At 39.3% G+C, this 21,342-nt stretch overlaps 1 protein-coding gene across 1 annotated transcript; it reads left to right on the top strand.

Moving 5' to 3' along the window:
* The first annotated feature begins 9,999 nt into the window (after positions 1–9,999).
* Positions 10,000–19,225, top strand: LOC149266317 (5-methyltetrahydropteroyltriglutamate--homocysteine methyltransferase 1-like). Its single transcript, XM_089430288.1, has 15 exons — positions 10,000–10,148; positions 12,094–12,461; positions 12,585–12,672; positions 12,898–13,025; positions 13,137–13,328; positions 13,623–13,825; positions 13,942–14,105; positions 14,394–14,474; positions 16,835–17,001; positions 17,140–17,245; positions 17,334–17,584; positions 17,730–17,802; positions 17,919–18,047; positions 18,196–18,417; positions 18,599–19,225. Exons 2-15 carry the CDS (start codon positions 12,112–12,114, stop codon positions 18,743–18,745), a joined length of 2,301 nt encoding a protein of 766 aa, XP_089286414.1. The 5' UTR covers positions 10,000–10,148; positions 12,094–12,111; the 3' UTR covers positions 18,746–19,225.
* The last annotated feature ends 2,117 nt before the right edge of the window (positions 19,226–21,342 follow it).

The following is a 21,342-nucleotide window of genomic DNA, read 5'->3' as shown; positions in this document are numbered from 1 at the left end:
AAAGTGACATCGAGATGACTGCAAAGGCTCAATTAATAATAAAAAGTTAAGCAATAAAAATAATAAAATTTAATTTGTTAGATTTTGATTTAGTTGCTAACTTTTGAATAGGCTTTGTTAAAATAACATGGGCCAATACCATGACTAATCAATACCATGGATATTCACCCCCACTTTATTGTGGATATTATTAACTTGTAAAAACTAGGCTTTGTTACACTTATCAATACCACATGCCCAAAAAACATAACCTATTTCACAATCAAAATATTGTATAACAATATGAAAATATTCTTAACCATGGATATTTAGCCTCACTTTACCATTGATATAGCTTGAGTGGGCCTAATGGTTAAGAGCACGTGTTACCTTTTAAGAGGTCACAGGTTCAAAATTGAAGGGGGTAGAGAGGGTATGCTTTTGTAGACTTAATTTTATAACATTTTTTTAATAAAAGCTAAAAAGAAAAATGTTATAATTACTTTTGAGATATATCTAAACCCTCTAAAGACTACTAAAAATATTCCAATAAAAATTAAATTAAGGTTTTAATAAAATTAAAAATGAAAATATTTTTATATTTAAAGTTATGAAATGTATATAATATAAATAGTATTGCTAAGAACCAACATAGATTCATATTAACTAAGGATCCAAGTGATGAGGGCAAGCAAATTGACTAACAACAATAGAGGAAAGATAGTGCATGATTTTTTTTTGAAGTTTTTCATTATTGTATTTTCTTTGGCATGATTGATCCAAAATATAGGTTTAATATTTTATTTAATTTTTTTAACAGAAAAGGTTAAGTTTTATTTATAAGAAGAGGTTGGGCATGGCCAATCAACCTCTATTACAGTCATTTGAGAGATTCAAGATTTTAGAGTCCTCCTATTCTAGCTTTTGGATCAGATCTTAGCTGTTGCTTTTGATTCTTTTGGAATGGTTGAGTGTTCCTTGATTTTCTATAGGATTATGAGTTTCCTTTCTTACATTTCCACTTTCCTTTGGTAATTGAATATTGCCTACCTTACAATAATTCCTAGATAAATATTAATCCCAAGCCTATACTTGCCCACCCAAATAAAACTATAATGTTAAATAACCTGGCCCCACTGCCAATAAGCCAGGCTATTCTTCCGTTCCCGACCCCACATAACTATAATGTTAAATAACCTGGCCCCACCGCCAATAAGCTGGGCTATTCTTCCGTTCCCGACCCCACATCAGGGATAACTTCCCTCCTTGTTCACCGCACGGTAGCCATAGATCTTCCCCCACCCAGATCCGAAACATATCGCATCCTTCACTTTCCGGCTCTTAACTCCTCAGGAGCGCGCGATATGGGCGGTTTTGTCCCACCACGCATCGAGCCCTCAGGTACATCACGTTGATTCATAAAAAACTGCCCAGCAGCCAAAAGCGGGGCGATGAAATCCGCTTACCGCTCCCTGCGACATTAACTCCCCACCATGATACTTGCGCGATGACCGTCATATCTTCACCCGCCAAGATCCGACGCTTATCGCGTCCTTTACTGTCCAGCCCTTATCACCTCGGAAGCATGTGATATGGGCGGTTTTGTCCCACCATGCGTCAAGCCCTCAAGTATATCGCGTCTGAAAGAGAAAAACCACCCAACAGCCAAAAGCGGTGCGATGAAAACCGCAGACCGCTCCTCGCTTCATTAACACCCCACTATGTTCCAAGCGCGATAACCATCAGATCTTCATCTGCCCAGATCTAACACTTTTTGCGTCCCTCACTGTCCCACCCTTAGCACCTCTGAAGAACACGAAAAGAGCTCATCTCGTCCAAGTGAGGAATACTGCCCAACCTCCATAAGTGGTGCGATAAGATCGCTTACCACTCCCCGCGTAAAAAAAACACCCCTTCTATGTTTGCCTTCTGTTCTGTGCCTTGTTTAATCCCCATACCTTCGATGGTCCATGCAGTAAACCATCCCACGATCTGATTCCCTGCGCCAGAGCCTTGAATCTGCATAATTCTTCTGCCCTCAGAGCGGAATTGGACAAAAGCATTGGGACTAAGGCCCACTACCTTGTCTAGCTTGTCCTTGTACCGCTCACCTATTCTATTAAGGAATTGGGTGCATTTCAACTTCTTCTTCATTCTTTTCCAACATTCCTTGAGCTAGAAGACACCCTTTATTAGCCATTATGTCAGCTTCCTTGTTAAGAGTTCTCAGGACATGGTAGAATGAGCAGGAAGTGAAATTTTGAGTAATCTTTCTTATTCTTTCAAGGGTCTTGTTTAGAGCAGTATTGTTGAGTTGGTAACCAATATTAAGGGCTTTTATCAGGATTTCGGAGTCACCGAAGATTTGAAGATTTTCCACTATGTTCCTTTGGGCCAGCTAGCATGCTTTGAGCAGTCCAAAAATTTCGGCCTGGTTATTTGTGTTCTGAACTAGACCCCAACTAAACCTATCCTTTTTGTGCCCATCTATGGAGTAAATTATTCCTCCTACCCCTGATATCCCCGAGTTTCCTTTGGAGGCTCCATCAAAGAATATCGTGAATTTGCCCTGATTTTTCCACCACTTTTTAAAGTCCTCCTCAGAATTTCGAAGCCACCTCTCTGGATTATGGCTAGGCAGGGAGATGTTATTTTTGATACTAGCCCATCTTAGGGATTCACCTAGCTAGCTGAGTTCTTCAGGTAGTAGGGAGTTGTCATGCTTATAAGGTCTGTTTTCAAAAGTTTCGAGCAACAAAGCGTTGGCCTTAACTGACACTGAGTTGGTGGATTGAAGTCTGTTGTTAAAGATGGCTTCATTCCTAGCCAACCAGATTCCCCAGCAGATGTATTTTGGGATTGCATTCCAGATTTTAGACCATGTAGATTTGCTTTTCAGAGTGTGTGGATAGCTTTCTTTCCATGTTGCAAAGAGACTAACAATTGATGTCTGCTCAGGGATTTGGGTGTTGAGCCCCATCATTGCTTGATACTAGACTTCTTGAGAGAAGGGGTAGTCTATGAATAAGTGTTTGATCGTTTCCTGAGCCTTGTAGTAGAGAGGGCATCTGTGGGGTCCAATGATTCCTCTTTTCTCTAAATTATCTCCAGTGAGAGTCCTTCTATGCATGAGAGTCCAACAGAAGAAGTTGATTTTTGGGAGTCCAAATGGGTCCCAAACATGCTGCCAAAGCTTTGTAGTGTGGATTTGATGATGTTGTTCTTGTAGAGATGCAAAACCCAGCCTTGCTGAGTAAGCTCCTGTCTTCCCCCAGCCCCACTTGTCCTTCGACTGGAGATGCACAGGAGACAGACCATTGAGTTTATAAAGTAATTGATGGAGTTAATGGAGCATCCAGTCAGGGGGACGTTGGAGGACCCAATTACTCTAGTTTCCTGTTGTATCCCAACTGCAGATGTCAGCAAGATTATGGGTGCCTTTTTGAATGAGCCAGTTCCGCAGGTTTGTTATTTCTGGTGCAAGATTTAGGGGTTGGAAGCCCATGATCTTGTCATCCCACAATCTAATTCTTTTCCCATTTCCTAGTATTTTGTAGAGATTTTCTTTGAAAAACTTCCAACCTTGGTTGCATAGCTTCCACAACGTGGTACCTTTGTGGAAGGCTCCTTCTTCCATATTCCTGTTTGAGAGTCTGTGCAAATATTTTTTAATTAGGACTTGACTAATAGGGTGTCTTTGATTTGAGAAAATTTTCCAGAGGATCCTACCTCCCATTGCCAAATTGGCCAACCCAGGATCTCTTACTTGTAGTCCACCTTCAGATATTGGCCTTTTCACTATGCCCAGTTTACTATATGATTTTTTTTTGGTTCCCCTTTCCTCCTTGCCATAGAAAGTTTCAAATCAGCTTTGCTAGCTGTTCGGTTATCATTTTTGGACCTAAAAGGAAGGAGGCCTGATATATAGGAAGGGATGAGAGAACTGACTTGAAAAGAGTGAGCTTCCCTGCTGTGGTGAGCCATTGTCCGCCCCAAGAAGTCATTTTAGCCTTGATTTTGTTGATAATTTCCATCCAATGAGGGGCCTTGCTAGTACCCAAGGTTAAAGGCAGGCCAAGGTACTTGAATTTTTCCCATGAGACAAAGTCGGTGAAGCCCAGGGCTTGGGCAATCCTAAGTATAGTTTGTTGGTGTACTGCCCAACCATACACTGCAATTTTCCTCTTGTTGACCATTTCTCCGGAGACTCTGTAGAAGCTTTGAATTACTCCATTCAAGATTCTTGCTATTTTAATGGAGCCCCCCCCCATAAGGATGGAGTCATCGACGAACAAGGCATGATTGATTGGGGTTGTTCCAGTTATGGACTTGATGCCAGGAAGAGTCCCCTTGAGCTTCTCAGCTGTGAGCTTTCTACTAAGAGAGTCTGCCATCAGAATATACAGGAAGGGGGACAGAGGGCAGCCTTGCCTGATTCCCCTCAAAGATTTGAAGTATTCTGCCTATCTGCCATTCACTAGGGGGGCTATCCAAGGTTCTCCAATGCATGCTTTAAATAATTTAACAAATTCAGGACTGAATCCAAAAGCAGAAAGAACTTGGAGGAGGAAAGAGTGCCTTACTCGGTCGAAGGCATTCTCCATGTCCAATTTGATGAGCATACCTTGCTCTTTGCGTTGATTGCTGGAGTGGATGATTTCCTGCACCAGAATCACATTATCTAGGATATGCCTACCTTTGACAAACCCTCCTTGGTTGGTGGAAATGATTTTTTCCAGTAGAGGCTTTATTCTATTTGCTAGTAACTTGGTGAGGCTTTTGTAGGACGCATTACAAAGCGATAATGGCCTGAATCTGTCGAACTCCTCCGGGTTGGCTTCTTTAGGAATTAGAGCTAGGAAGGTGGAATTTGTGCTTCCTCCAACTTTGGCTTTTTGGAGGAAGCCTTTGATCATTCAGTATAGATCAAACTTGATAGTGCCCCAACGGATTCTACAGAAGTGAATGGAGAATCCGTCTGCTCCTGGGGCTTTGTTTGGTTCCATATTCCATATTACATTGCTTATTTCGTCTTCAATGAATGGCTTAAGGAGAGTTGTGTTGTCCTCCTCATTTACCAACCTTGGGACGTGCTTGAGGAAGTCATGAGCTTCCTCACCATCCACCACACCTTCTTCTTTGAACAACAACTGAAAATGAGAGGTTGTCGTCTCTTTTATCTGAGTTGTGCCTTTGAGTACAGCCCCGTCTGGTGAGGTGATTTCAGCAATGTGGTTTCTAGATAGACGGGTTCGGATTTGCTTGTGGAAGAAGGTTGTGTTTTTGTCTCTAGACGCAAGCCAGAGATTGCGAGACTTGAGTCTCAAGTATTCTTCCTCCTCTCTGAAAGTCTGGAGGGTTCTGGTTTGTTGTTCTTGCTCACTGTGGATTTCTGCGCTGGTTATGACTTGCTTCTCCAAGCCCATTTTTCAAATCCAGCAGCTTCTTTGTGCTATGTTTTCATTGGGTAGTGGGGGAGTTTGTGGGCTTTTTTATCCATTGTTTCAGTGCTGCTTTGGTGGCTTTTATCTTTTGCTCCCACACATAGCTGGGCGAACCAAGAACATGGATGGACCATGCCTTATTCATTGTTTCCAAAAACCCTTCTCTATTTGCCCATAGTGGGCAGAATCAAAAGGGGATTGGCCCCAGGTTTTCTTCTTCTTCTAGCAGAAGGAGGATGGGTTTATGATCTGACTTCCACTTTGGCAGAATTTTCGTGGAAATGATCATCTTCTCGGAGAGGAAGGAGCTCTGGAGTAGGAATCTATCCAGCCTGGCTGATATGTGCTCCTCCCCTGTTCTGTTATTTGTCCATGTGTAAAGCCCTTTTTTTGGCTTGAAGTCCAGTAAATCCCATTGTTGAATCAGATTTTCCACCAAGGGAAGAAAGCGGTCCCTACTGCTAGTTCCTCCTCTTTTTTCCTTTGGGTCAAGGATTAGATTGAAGTCTCCCGCAATAATTATGTTCTTTAGGGAGTATGCTTCCAGAAATTCAATCAGTGTTTGCTAGCATTCTTCCTTTTCTGTATAGAGGACAGGTACATAGAGATTAAAGAGAGCTAAGTTTATCTTACTTGGGAGATGGCGGAGTTTGGTGTAAATCCAATGCTGCGTCTGGAAAGAGATCTCTAGCTGAGACTTGTCTGCCTCCCAGAGTGTGGCTATCCCACGGCATGTTCCTCTGGAACTCATTGCTTTTCTAGATTTTGTTTTCCATTTTGCTTTGCTGAGTTCCAGAAGGGCTTCGCCTTCTATTTTAGTCTCCTAGAGCATGAGGATCTTGGGGAGTTCTGATTTCAATAGGTTCTTGACTGCTTCCGATTTTGATGGATTCCTGAGTCCTTTGCAGTTCCAAGAGACTAATCACATTATTTATTGTTATGGGTTGGGGCACCACCTCCCTTGGGAGGCCTGGTTCTGGTATTTCTGCTGATAGACATCTCTATAGTGGCCTGACTGCCTTGCATTTTTTGTCTCTCTGCTTCCTCTTCTTTGGCCTCTTTGTGAGATTTCCTCCCCACTCTTTTCAAGGGCCTCTCATTTGTTTCATCTTCCGAGGATCCTGATGTCTCTGGGGTCTTCTTCCTTGTCATATCTGCATAGGATGGGGAGCTAGAGGCACCTTTTGGGGTTTCGGTTTGGGGAGGGGCTGTTTCCTCTTGCCTTTTGTTTTCTTCCATATTGTTAGCCTGTTGTTCAACCTCTTTGTCTGCTGGATCTTGAAGTTTTTTTGGTGCGCTAAGTAGTTCAAAGGGATTTGTGGGTATGTTTGCTCTTGGAGGGGTTGTGCTTCCTTCAGCTTGGGCTTCGGGGGGAAGCACCCCTCCTAGTGCGCAAGGCTTTCCCTTTGTTCCTATTGTTCTGCTTAGTTGTTCCTGATTTCTATACCTGAGTCCATTGATCTCCTTTCTCCTTCTCGACTCCATTCTCTATTTTCTTTTTACAGTGCTTGGCAAAGTACCCATAGCCATGGCAGTGCTGACATTTAAACGGGAGTTATTCATAGTCTAGCACTTGTATGTGTGTCCAGTCAGCCACCGTGAGTTTAATAGCTTCAGGGAGACCTTCCTCCAGGTCTACTTCTACACAAATTCTCGCACAGGAGTATTGATCTCTTCTTTCTTCTCGATCGATGTATTTACCAAGTTTGTTGCCTATGGTTTCTAAGGATTTAGGGTTCCAACAGTGCATAGGTAGATGGGGAAATCGCACCCAGACCGGAACAACTGAGGGCACATCTTGAGTCAGATCGAAGTCTGGTGTCCATTGATTCAGATACAGACCCTGGGGCCCCATGAAGTACGGGTCGTTTCTGAATATGAGATTCATGTCTTCTGTTGCTTCAAATATGAATACAAAGAATCCTTTGCCAACGAAATGGCTTTTTATTCCTTCCTTGACCAGTGGTCACCAGTTCCTTTGCACCCAGGCTTCTACAGCTTTAGGCGAGGGCCATAAGCCTATGAACTGTCCAATAAGCCCTCGTTCTACTAGGTTTAATGCCACTTTGCAGGGTTCTTCAGTCGGCAGAGCAACTGTGGGGATGGATTCCATTTTTTTAACAATCTTCTGCTGGTTTTCAGATGCTGGCCATTTATTGCATGCCGCAACCAGATCTCGAAATGCAACTAGCTCAGGTGGAAAGGGAGGGTCCATTTCGCGATCCCCCTGGGGCCATGGCTCTGTAACTGCGCGTTGTCTCTAGGTTGATTGTAGCTCCTTACGCGCTCCCCTCGGCTCGCTCTGAATTTAATATTTTACAACCAATTGAATTTTTTTAATTTAGATACTTTCTTAAACACAACACAATGAGATCAAATTTAAGAAGCGGGGGAGGGGAGAGGGAGATAGTGACAAAACTAAAGGGTTGAGAGAGAGAGAGAGAGAGAGAGAGAGAGAGAGAGAGTGTGTCTATGTTGGGGGGGTGATAGAGAGATGGAATAAGAAAGATCAGGGAAAATTTTAAGCATGAAAATTTATCTTAAAGTTTAGAAACTTTGGCGAATCTTACTAGTTCATAATATGCAAGCTATAAACTATTTAGAGATATATCGACAAAAATATTCAAAATTCTAATGATTTTATATATAGTTCCTATAAAATTTTGGCGACTTTAAAGGTAAAATAATTGTATACTATAAAATTTGGGCGAACCATTTTTAGAAAAAATGGAAATTGACGAATCTTTCTTTTGGAAAAAGCATGGAAAATTAGCCCACCTATATTAGCCCCTAAAATTTTCCATGAGAAAGATACACATGGATACAAATATAGATATTATATAGTATTATATAACCAACCTAGATCCATCTTAACTCCGGATCTTCAAGTGCCAAGAGGAATCAAATCTCTCGAGGTGCAAACTTTTTCTCAAGTTTTGCACTCAAAAAAGAGGTTTGCACCTCAAGAGATTGGATCCCTCTGGGCACTTGATAGATCTAGGGTTAAGATGGATCTAGGCTAATTTATTTTGGTTTGTTGTGATGAGATTTTTCCAATCTCTCTAATTCTTTAATCTTATATATTAATCTTTGAAATTTGAAAAATTCTTTTATTGTTTTCTAATTTCCATTTTATTTCCATTTGGATTCTTTAATAATTTTAGGCTTTTATTTTTGACTTTATTATTTTTATCACCCCTTTCATTAAATATGAGATAAATAAATAAATAAATATCTCCAATCTTTTGTATTATTTTTTATTTTTGTTAATTTTTATTATTATTTTTTTCTAGTTTCCATTTAAAAATTTTCCATTTTTGAAGATTTTTTTCTTTTATTTTTATTTTTAATTTTGACTTTATTTTTTCATTCTAAGGTTCCTCTAATTAAATAAAAGATAAAATGAATAACTATATATTAAAATAATAATAAAAATATTTATGTGATTTTGTCACGAGGAATTTTTGTTATTTATTAATTTTTTTTAGGTAGTTAAGGTAAACTTTACTTGCTCAAGTTACCAGTGATTTTTGAGCTCCAGGTTTATGAGAACCCATGGTATGGACTCAATATATTCATGTGGAATATAGCCTATTTAAAGGGGGAAATTAAACCAATGTAGATCCATCTTAACTCCCGATCTACCAAGCACAAAGCAGGATCAAATCTAAGTTGGTTATATATTTTAATTATGAATTTCTTCCTCATAAAAACATATCTAACATGTTTTCCATTCACCCTTTCCAAAATTCAAAGAAAAAGAGTCTATCCCACCTACCAAGAAAAAGTGAATTAAAAAAAGGTTTTCACATGAAAACACAATTTGTTAAGTTTATATTTCAACCAAAACAATTTGAATGAGCTCTTTTATCTAAAACTTATTTTTTTCCAAAAAAAATTATTTGTTCACATACACAAATGTAAAACATATAATAACCAAGCTATAGGGATAATTCACTTGGTGGGGAACCCAATGGAGAGGTCACATAGTCAAATCTCCTCCATGGCCTTAGGATTAGGCTGTGCTAATTAAGGTTAGGATTGATCTACTTAAATTTCCCCGTGAATATAGTGATCACTCAATACTATACTCAATATTTGTAAACCACATTTTTATAAATATATATATATAAAATAACCAAATCCACATATAAATTTTTTTTAACTCTCACTAAATTAATATCTAACTTAAACATCGCTTTAAAATTAAATTATCATTTATTATTCTTATTATTTTAAATCATATTATATTATATTATAATAAAATTACATACCTACCAAACCATAGGTACCAACCAAGTTAACCAACAAAGTAAAGTACAACTTTGCTTTGGACCTGACTTAATTCATAACAGTGAAAGACTACCCAGAAATTTGGTGACAATATATAAAAAGGACAAACTATGGTTACTGGGTCAAAGGTGGCCGCTAAAACTACCTACATCAACTATGGAAATCATGTTCCAAAACTTTTAAACCGTTGGAACAGACCAAATGGAGGGTCGTAGTCGGTTCGGATGGGCCCTTAACAAGCGTGCACAATCGTGAGAAGACAGCAAGTATCCCATTACCAACCACCTACTACGATCTGCTTATGCGTTATGACTACCCCAAGTCTCCATCTATATATATGTGCATGTCCACACTGTTATACTCCACCCAGGGCTTCTGAAAGTTCGGCAGAAGATATACAGTCTGCCGCTGCTGCCACAATTTCCTTTGCAGGTCAGCTTTCCATTCTAATGCCATTTTATGTTTTTAATTTGTACTCTAGAATGCAGAGTTCAAAAACATTTCATCATTTGTTTTGTTTCACACAAAGAATCCACCTGCAATTCACAGTGCAATTCACAGCACCTGTAAGTGTGGGCGATCTCAATGTATGTGCCAGAGTGTGGCAGAAAAACAGTGTGTTGACTCTAGATGATGCATTGGGTAGATTGAAGGTGAACACTGTATTTCTTATATATATGTTGTGCTAATATTGATTATACCTTAGTGGGGACACATATCTTCCATGAGATTTTAACATGGGTCTCCATAATGGCAACCCACTATCTGGACTAGTGTTGATGTTATTGTGTGTGGACATTTGTTATTACTTTGGATTGTAATTCTGATTGTGATATTCAATTTATGCAAACAGCTTTGTTAAATCTTATACGATTCCACAGGGTCTTAGGATTTTGGTTTTGAGTAGAAGTTCAGGGCTCAAACATAACTCATACTTACCTAATTATCACCCTGGCTAGGAGGTCTACACAGGGTGCCCTGATGACAGTGTATGCACTGAACCAAAGAGGCTTAAGATTCTGTGAGGATTGTTAAGACGATCTCTCAGCAAATGAAACCTGATCTTATCACCAATTTTGGATTGGTGAGGGACATGATGTGCATCATTTGGTTGCCTATGCGTTTGCTGTTATCTGGTAAAGATGTCTTAGACGTTAAACCCGCTTCAGCCCAATTTCCCTGTCACTGATATGGTGGAAGTAGGTTCTTCTTCACAAATATTGGAACCTTGCAATCCAATCAAATGCTATAACATCCCTCAGTCCATCCCTAAATTTTTTATCATCAAGGTCTAGTTTTTCTTTTTTCTGAAGAAAGAAATCAGCCTTCCTCTCACCTCCAACGAGGTTGCTAATACAACAAGAAGCATGAATTCATTACAACATTATTAGGTTGTTAATACAACAATATTCAGAAGCATGAAGTCATTACAACATTATTTATCAAAGCGTTATAGTTCATCACCTCTTATCAAAGCATTATAGTTCATCATCTCATTAGCAAGGATTTGAACCTCGATGGGAAAGATAACAGGGATTTGAACTGCCATTCTGCCGAACCACATGAGATAACCCCAAGGATTTGAACTGCCATTCTGCCGAACCACATGAGATAACCCCAATTCAACACCATCATGGTCTAATTGTTTATGCTAATAAAACAAGGTTGCTAATACAACAATATCAGAAGCATGAAGTCATTACAACTTATTTATCAAAGTGTTATAGTTCATCACCTCTTATCAAAGCATTATAATTCATCATCTCATTAGCAAGGATTTGAACCTCGATGGGGAAGATAACAGGGATTTGAACCGCCATTCTGCCGAACCACATGAGATAACCCCAATTTACGACCATCATGGTCTAATTGTTTATGGTTTTGCTCATAATATTTTAGATTCTAAGTGTGCACTACTTTCTGGGCATATGTAGACCAGTCCTGCAAACCCATGTTATTTTTGTATATGAGGTTAGCATGAATTTACGGCATGGGAGACTATAAGAGAATAGCTGTGTCTGTGCTTGTTGCTGAAGATTGGCCTGTGAATATGCATTGGGTATTAATAATATGTGTTACCAGTGAGTTTGGAGTTTGCACTTTTTTCCACACTGTAATATGCACAACTGTCCCGAGACATGATTCAATGATTAACCCTTTGGTCACGTTTCAAATACAGTTACATTAAAGTTCATATTAATAGCGTCTATTCAGCTGGTCAATATTATGGTCTCATGGGCCTCTTTGGTTCTGATTGGGATGTTGACATCTTATCAACTTATACAATTAAAAAACTTCTGTCCTTGAATATTTGTCAATATACGCCTATGATCTTGTTTGAGAGTTTACAAGTATCCTTCTTTTGCCCCGTTGGCAGGATTCAAAGTCCTTATTCATGGCTTCCCATGTGGTTGGTTATCCCCGAATTGCCCCCAAGAGAGAACTCAAGTTTGCACTTGAATCCTTTTGGGATGGCAAGAGCAGTGCAGCTGAGTTGCAGAATGTAGCAAAGAATTTGCGAGCTGCAACATGGAAGCAAATGGCTGATGCCGGTCTAACATACATCCCAAGCAACACCTTTTCCTACTATGATCAGGTCCTTGACACAACTGCCATGGTTGGGGCTGTTCCTCCACGATATGGGTGGACTGGTGGTGAGATTGGATTCGACACTTACTTTTCAATGGCACGCGGAAATGCTAAGCTTCCTGCTATGGAGATGACCAAGTGGTTTGACACTAACTAGTAAGTGCAGCATTACAATTTGTAGCAGGCTGTCAATACCCTGATTTTACTGAATAGATTTCTATTTTTTTTTTGTTTCTCCAATTGAGAGGCTTTAAACATAGATAAGATTGTCCTTTTCAGCCACTACATCGTTCCAGAGCTTGGACCAGAAATTAAATTCAAGTACTCTTCACACGAAGCTGTGCATGAATACAAAGAGGCTAAAGAGGTCAGTATTGTTCATTTTACCACAAAAACATTGGCATTTGAAGCAGGCTTTCTTGTGGGTCGTTCTTAGCTTCTTAGTATGAAAAGCACCGACTCTTTGCTGTTTGACTGAGAAAGATCCTTGCATTTTCCACATTTCATTGGCATGGATGTTCTGAATGGTGAACTCTGTGAGATTGTAGCCAATTTTTGAATGTACAATTAATGCTTGTTTTTTGGAGTGCAGATTGGTATTGAGACTGTACCTGTCATCGTAGGTCCTGTGTCATACTTGTTGTTATCAAAGCCTGCAAAAGGTGTTCCTAAAACATTCAACCTTCTTTCTCTGCTTGATTCAATTCTGCCGGTCTACAAGTAAGCTTTCATGTAAAAGCCCCCTTGAGTCACAGATTCTTGCGTTTGATAAGTAGTAATGGTACAATCTGACAAAATTATTTTCTGTGTTGTAATTTGTGGTTAATTTAGAGAGGTCTTAGGTGAGTTGAAGGAGGCTGGGGCAACATGGATACAGTTTGATGAACCCTTGCTTGTAATGGACCTTGAGGCTCACCACCTGAATGCTTTCTCTAAAGCTTATTCTTTCTTAGAAGAAGCGTTGGTTGGGACCAAATTGCTTGTAGAAACATACTTTGCTGATATTCCTGTTGAGACATATAGGTAAAACGACAACCTTTTCACCTGCTTATGTACATGATACCTTTCTTTTTATTGAGAAAATAAAAATGATACTGCATTTATCTTGAAAACGGGTAGATAGTACTTGAACTCCAAAACTCATATAGTGTAGCTTTAGGGATCTAAATTTTCTGATAATCTGAAATAAACTATCTTTATCATAATAATCATTCAGTTTCTTGAAAACCGTTAGAAAATACTTAAATTCCAAAAATCACATGGTGTAGGTTTGGGGATCTAATCTTCTAATATTGTGAAATGTACCATTTACCTCAGGACCATAATTCAGTTGAAGGCTATATCTGCTATTGGGTTGGACCTAGTACGTGGAAGTAAAACACTCAACCTTGTCAAAACTGTTGGCTTTCCTGGAGACAAATACCTTTTCGCTGGAGTAATTGATGGTAGAAACATCTGGGCTAATGATTTGGCAGCATCGTTTAGCATTTTAAAGGATCTTGAAAAGAGTGTTGGTAAAGGTATGTGTGCACTATGCACGCTATTTTACCTTGCTTGGGGTGCTTTTGGACTGAGAAATAATAAATTCCATATGCTTTCCTAGTTAATCTGAGAATGCCATCTGTTTGCATTGCAGACAAAATAGTTGTCTCCACCTCCTGCTCTCTTCTCCATACAGCTGTGGATTTAGTAAATGAGACAAAGCTTGATAATGAGATTAAGTCCTGGCTTGCATTTGCTGCACAAAAAGTACTTGAAGTAGTAGCTCTGGCAAAAGCACTGATTGGTCAAGCAGATCAGGTAAGGATTATTGACATTTTTGGAACTTGCACTGTGTTGATTACTGTTAGAATGTGTGAGGACAATGTTAATTGCAATTACAAGCTGGAAGACATTTTCTATAGGAATGAACAGCTTGGACGAGGGTATAACTAGAGTATAGATTTTTCACCTCAGGAGTTGGTTGTTACATGCATTTAAAATCTTCCCTTTTATCATCTGAACATTGTTTTCTTACTGATGTTTTTTTTATCTAGAGCTTCTGATTCGAAAATCTAAGTCTATCTAAACATAGTCATTTTTTGGCAGGCATATTTCACCGCCAACGCAGCTGCTATATCTTCAAGAAAGACCTCTCCTAGAGTGAACAATAAGGCAGTGCAAAAAGCTGTATGTTGATAAATGCTCTGTTGCTACTGTTTGGCTTAGTATCTCCACTTTGTTAATTCTATTGTTTCCTTTTTTCTTTTTTTTTCCCGTAGAAAAAGTCGTAATTTATATTCATATTGAAATAAATTACATTTTGTAGATGCTTAGAGCATATGCAGATAGCTGTCCATGAATAGGACAAGTACACTCATAAAAAAAATATAAAAAAGTTACAATTACATCAAAGCCTATACTTTTCTGCCCTTCTTCTTCTCCACCCTACGCCAACCCTGTGAGTCGGAAGGGGGGACAATGATGGCCTGTGAGTATTCCTGCGTGTTCACTGGGTGGTTATCCTCTGTGAACACTGGTTGTTCTTTATCCGAGTCTGTTCCTTCAGAGCTATGTGCTCGTTTGGCTCCGCTTATTTCCAGCTGTAATTCTTGCTGCCGTACCAAGTTATTTGTCTCCAATTTGGGCTCTTCGATGTTCTCCTCCATCGTTTTTTCCTGTCTTCTCTGTGCATCTGTGGGTTCCGTGTTCAGAGCTTCCTCCTCCAGTGGTTTGGTGTGCTGCCAACCTTTTGGTTTTTTCTGTTGTTTCTTGTTGCCTTTAGGCTCCCTACTAGATAGTGGACATGCATTTTGAAGGTGCCCTGTCTGCAAGCAGCTGCGACATCTGAATGCCGTGTTCTCATAATCAAGTTGTTGCGTCCACAGTGAATTATTAAAATTCAATGTGATGTGATCTGGGAGTCCTTGACTTAGATCCACCTCTACACATATTCTGGCATATGTGAAGATGCCTTGGTTAACTCTGTCCTCATCTATTTTAAGATGTTTTCCTAAGGAGTTCCCAATGGCTGTTAATGCTTTTCGATGCCAGAAATGCAGTGGGAGGTTATGTAGCCTTACCCAAACTGGCATTGTCGAAACTACCATGGTATTGGCATCAAAATCCGGGAACCAGGGGGTGATAAAGAGACTAGCATTGCCCCAAAACCAAGGCCCCTGATTGATGATATTGTCTCTTTCCAGTGCTGTGTTAAATCTGACTATGAAGAAACCTTTAGGGCATAGATATATTTCACATATGGGTGTCCATGAAGTGAAAACCCATTGATGCAGTGCATCAGCTTTGGGCCAATAACCATTAAATCTGCATATAACAGCATTGTGAATTAAATCTGTGTATAGATCTATTACCTCCGGCATTGTTACCGTAAGCACAGGTGATTCTGGCCTCTGTTCCACAATGTAGGGCCCTGGAATCTCAGATGTGGGTGCTGGTCTGTGTTGTAGTGGTTCCTTTCCTTTGACTGCATCGCGGAAAGAGCCTGTATTCTTTGAGCTAGTTCCCTGGCATCCGCCTCGAAGTCTCAGATTAAGGATAATGGTTGAATCTTTTGCTATTCCATAGTGCTGGAGAGTGTGTTGGTCCTGCATGCAGAGTCCTGAAAATAAAAGATTTTGGTATATTGTCGGAGTGCCCATTTTTATCTGGATCTGCTTTTTTAATTCCAGAACACCCATCCCTTCCTTGATTTGTATACAGTAGTGTTTGCCTTCTACCGATCTGATAAATATTTGTTTCAGATCTGCCGAATCAGCCTTAACCAAACCCTGATTTATCTGTTTGAGCTCCGGATCTGACGGATCGATGGTGGTTCTAGGGTTTGAAAGCCTACCCTCCTCGCTAATGAGCTTTCTTTCTTTTTTCAGATGCAGCCGTAGTGGATCCGGATGCATCCGTAATAGATCTGGTGCACCCGCGGTCACTAACGGCCAGATCGCTGCTCCCTTGCCTTTGTGCTTACTTGATAGCTCAAAACCAAATTGATTATGTATTTTGGTTAGCAGATCTGGGCGGTGGTAGTCTGCAGCGTCCTTGCCCTGCCCTGTTGAATGAAAAGCAGACTGCACCCTGTATGAGAAGCCCTTGTGCAGGCAAAGAGGGCTCGTCCGTAACCTGGAGGATGATCGAGCTGCCACCAGAGACCGATCCGCCGTGGAGGGGAGCCAGATCCATGGCGATGAGACCGATTCAGTTGATCTGGAGCGTGGTATCGTGCAGATACTCCCTGCGTTTGCTGCGTCCTCGGTGATGAGCTTTGTGTCGGCGGTGCTGAGAACAGCGTTTACCCTAGCCATCCTAATCCCTCTTCAGAATCTTCGATCCTTCGTTCAATGTTCTCGCCGTTTCCTTTTTTTCTTGTTATCTTACACTTACTAATATAGCTTGTCTAAAAACCATAAGCCCTTTAATTAATGAACTGAAAGGATATTTTTCAATCTGATTAGTACATTACCTTCAGCATTTTGTAGATGGCTAATTGGCAGCCATTAGGTACAATATTTGAAGTGGTTCGGTTGAAATTACAGGCTGAAGCACTAAAAGGCTCTGATCACAGGCGAGCTACACCTGTCGTTGCTCGTTTAGATGAGCAGCAGAAAAAGTTGAACCTCCCAATTCTTCCAACGACCACAATTGGGTCCTTTCCTCAGACAGTAGAACTTCGCAGAGTTCGCCGTGAATACAAATCAAACAAGTATGTTATGTTGGATAGATGACAATCTGCAAAATATATAGTATAACGCTTATATCAACAAACATGTTTTACTAATAATTTACCCATTGCCTGTCAAAATGCCTGTCTAAGATGGTATAAATTTATGATTTGTAACAGGATTTCAGAAGCGGATTACATTCAGTCCATTCAGCAGGAAATTGCAAAAGTGGTTAAACTGCAGGAAGATCTGGATATCGATGTTCTAGTGCATGGTGAACCTGAGGTGGGTGCTGTATTGATTTGGTTGAAATCACCAAACAACATCTATTGTTATGATGGAACCTAATTATTTGTCTTATCTCTTTCTGCAGAGAAACGACATGGTAGAATATTTTGGGGAACAGCTTCAGGGATTTGCATTCACAGTTAATGGCTGGGTACAGTCTTATGGTTCTCGTTGTGTGAAGCCACCGATTATTTATGGAGATGTCAGCCGCCCAAAACCAATGACTGTGTTTTGGTCAAAGTATGCCCAGAGTTTGACTGCCCGCCCTATGAAGGGAATGCTTACAGGTCCTGTCACAATTTTGAATTGGTCCTTTGTAAGAGATGATCAGCCCAGGTAGGGGTGACCAACTCTTTTTCGCAATTGCTAGATATTTTTCTAGTTGAATCTCCACTTGTGATTCCCAGTTCAATTTCCCCCCTTTATTGAATTGTTAGATCCATTTCAACCTTTTAATTAAAGTCCCTTACATGTCTTATAGGTCAGAAACCAGCATGCAAATTGCACTAGCTATCAAAGAGGAGGTTGAAGATTTGGAGGCCGCTGGTATTCAGGTATGCCTTTGCAATTGCTCAGTCTAAAATCATGCCAACTTTATTTTCTGTATAGTGCCCTTTCGTTTAACCTTATTGTTATATATCACCGAACTACTATCATTCCGCATTCCCAGGTGATCCAAATCGATGAGGCAGCCCTGAGAGAAGGACTACCTTTGCGTAAAGCGGAACAGGCTCACTATCTGGAATGGGCTGTTCATGGTTTCCGTATCACCAACTGTGGTGTAAAGGATACTACTCAGGTTTGTTTGAACATGCCCTTTTTCATCTCTTTGCGTAGCAATAATGTACGAGTGGACATGAGCTGAACTGCTGTTTGGTTCTTTCAGAGTTTACACGCCTTGCAATATCATTTCTCCTTTTCCCCTAATATGGTACTTGTTTGTTCAGATCCATACCCACATGTGTTACTCCAACTTCAACGACATTATTCATTCCATTATTAATATGGATGCTGATGTCATTACCATTGAGAATTCCCGCTCCGATGAGAAATTATTGAGAGTTTTCCAGGAGGGCGTGAAATATGGGGCTGGAATCGGTCCTGGGGTTTATGATATACACTCTCCTCGCATTCCAGACACGGAAGAAATCGCAGACCGTATCCGCAAGGTACTCCCACAGCATTTTTTCACTTGGTCTTATCAATTTGCCTATTTACTAGTCAATTCCTTCAAGTAATGTAACATGAGGTGCATTTTCTAACAACAAAATATTATTACTTAGGACTCAGGAGACACCCTTGCATTATGTTTTGGCGTTAACTCTTTTTAATCTTCTCCTGCTCGGCCAGATACTTGCTGTGCTGGAGACAAACATCCTGTGGGTAAATCCAGATTGTGGTTTGAAAACCAGGAAGTATGATGAAGTTGTTCCTGCATTGACAAACATGGTTGCATCTGCCAAGTTGCTGCGAAGTGAGCTTGCCTCTGCAAAATGATCAAGAAAACAATTTAACATCAGCATTTTAGTGCAATAAAGATGTGGAGGAATAATTTTGGGTTGCTTATGTGAAGGGGTCAGTTGATCTATTGTTTAGAAGTATATCAGTGGAAGTTCAACATAAGTAGCAGGTTTCATTCTCAGTGCATATCATATGGCTGTACCTGAGAATCACCTAAGTGCACATCACGAAGATTGAGCCCACTCTGGCAAAAAATGTAGAGTTTCTGCAATTTTTTAACGAGAACAAGAAAAAAGTAAAACCAAAAAATCAACTAGTTTTTAAGAAATTTGCAGAGTTGTTTATTGGCCACGCTGGTCATCTTTCTAAATATTTCACTAGACATTGCTATTCCGGCTATTACAAAAACGTCGTGCGGATGGAAAATGTCTACCTAAAGTTGTTATGACGGAGTTTCTCATTTCTGCATGTTGTGCCTACAATTGATATAAAAATTTTCAGCGTAGTTTCTGAGTCCGAGTTTGTTATTTAGCCTATGGATGTCTCATTTTGTTTAGTTTTTGCCCAATCAGATATTTGGAGGAAAGATTTAAATGATTGTGTGTGTTATGACTCACAAAACACATCACAAATTATAAATTTAATTGAAATTTGAGAAGTTATTATATAAGAAATATACCTCTCACAGAAGGTTGATGCAAGTCCAGATATCTCTCTGTAGACACGTTGTCAAGTGGTTTAGCCTGATGCATTTCTATTGTGAAGTTTGATGTTATTTTTATATGTATTCCGTTCTGCTGGGATTAGTTATAAAGTTGCTTGATTAAAACTTGTAGCCAGGCAACTATTTATGTGGTTACAGGATCTCATTCCTCTGTTGTAACAACATGATAGCACTGAATTGAAGCACAGAAGATTAGATGTATTCTAGGTGAGTTACAGGACTGAACACTTCTAAACAAGTTTGTTGTATGTTAATTTTGCTTGAAGGAAAACTTGATTGTTCAGGGTGATAGCTTATTGTGGGTTTTTCTTTGTATAAATGTTTTTTTTAATTAACTATTAATTATAACTGATAATGTACATTTGGGTTATTGTTCGCAATGATTGTAACCATTGGACCCCTAATACAGCATCAGCACTATCCATTTGGATTGCAATCATCGAACTATCCAATAAACACTTCTCCATATTCAAGTTAATATCATGAGAATTCCTTATCCAGTAAACACTCCTTCATATTCAACTTAATATCATGACAGTGCCCTGGACAATTTATGGTACCTCCATCTGTGATCATTACTTGAAATTCTGGTGCTGGATATATAACACAATTAAGAAGTTTTGCCAATTTGTAATTGATGAGGTTATGGGCACTACCTAAATCAATCATCATTGTCCCCGTTTTCTTTTTGATATATCCTTCTATCTTGAGGGTTTGTGGAGTATTGGTGCTGGCGAATGCATGGCAATGTATTGTTGGAGTAGCCTCTTCTTACTGCTAGATCTTGTGGTGGTTCCAGTTTTTGATCTTCTTTATCTTCATAGTCTATGTGCAATACTTGCTGTCACAGTTGAACATGGTCCTTTTGCTAAGGAGTCAACTTTGTTGATTTACGACAAGGAACATGATTTTCTCTATAGCTATTAGTGACCAATTTTTAGTAGTCATATTTTTACTTTCAATTTTCCTTGCTAAATGGAAAGCATGCTCTAGAGATTTAGGTTCAAAGAGGCACACCTTGTGTTTGATGTTTTCCCATAAATTTTCTATAAATAGGTCTAACATATTATCCTTTGAAATGTTCTTTAAACCGAGATTCAACTTTTGTAATTGTTCCATATGGAATATCTAACGTATAGGACCGTTACCACCAAACTTCCTCATATTGCTTTTCAAAAAGTAGTTCCTTGGTGTTGACTTGAAGCCCTAATGATGCAGATCTTGGATTGAAAATTCCTGATTATGGTTCTGCAATTCAATATTTGTGTTCTCCAATTGTGATAAAATACTCCCCATATGTGATTGAGTCTCAACACGCTACTTCTCTTTATGTTCATGATTTTTTTGGATCTCCATATCACTTTTAAGGAGATTTTGTAATAGCATGGTTTGTATTTTTTGTATTTCTAACTTGTTTTCAATCATCTTATTTTTCATTTCATCCATCGTTTCTCTTTCAAGGTTTTCTTAAGAATTTAATATATTGACATTTTTTTAACATATTACCATCCATTTCATTAACTTTCTTCTCTAAATGTTAAGTCTTCACTTTCTTTATGAGTCTTGGATGAGCCTTCGGGAGATTTAATTGGTGTAGTAACTTTCTTTTGAGGCGTGTGAGAAAATTGTAACACTGCCACTTATCACAACTTTCAGTCACCAAAAAAATTGGATCTTCTAATAAAAAATATGCCATTTGCAAGTTACGTACCTTTATAAACTTAATTTGGAGAATATCTGGATGGTTGATTTTTTTGTGATATATCTCTTAGATTTGAGCCATTTTGAATATGAAATTGTGGCCCATAATACTCTAATATGTCTTCTATGAAATTCCACAGGTATAATCAGAATTTGATGTGCCCAATGGAAGTTGTGGCAACTTTATCAAAACTTGTCAATTTTTGGC

The sequence above is a fragment of the Pinus tabuliformis genome, chromosome 6 (genome assembly GCF_031772625.1).
Source record: "Pinus tabuliformis cultivar Carrire ecotype Pingquan chromosome 6, CPIR1, whole genome shotgun sequence".
NCBI lineage: Eukaryota > Viridiplantae > Streptophyta > Pinopsida > Pinales > Pinaceae > Pinus > Pinus tabuliformis.
This window is presented reverse-complemented; position numbering and strand designations above follow the sequence as displayed.

Coding starts and splice junctions, on each gene's coding strand:
- LOC149266317 (XM_089430288.1), top strand. CDS start 12,112: ATGGCTTCCCATGTGGTTGGTTATCCCCGAATTGCCCCCAAGAGAGAA. Junction 13,329..13,622: donor ATTCCTGTTGAGACATATAG/GTAAAACGACAA, acceptor CATTTACCTCAG/GACCATAATTCAGTTGAAGG. Junction 17,246..17,333: donor TAGTGCATGGTGAACCTGAG/GTGGGTGCTGTA, acceptor CTCTTTCTGCAG/AGAAACGACATGGTAGAATA.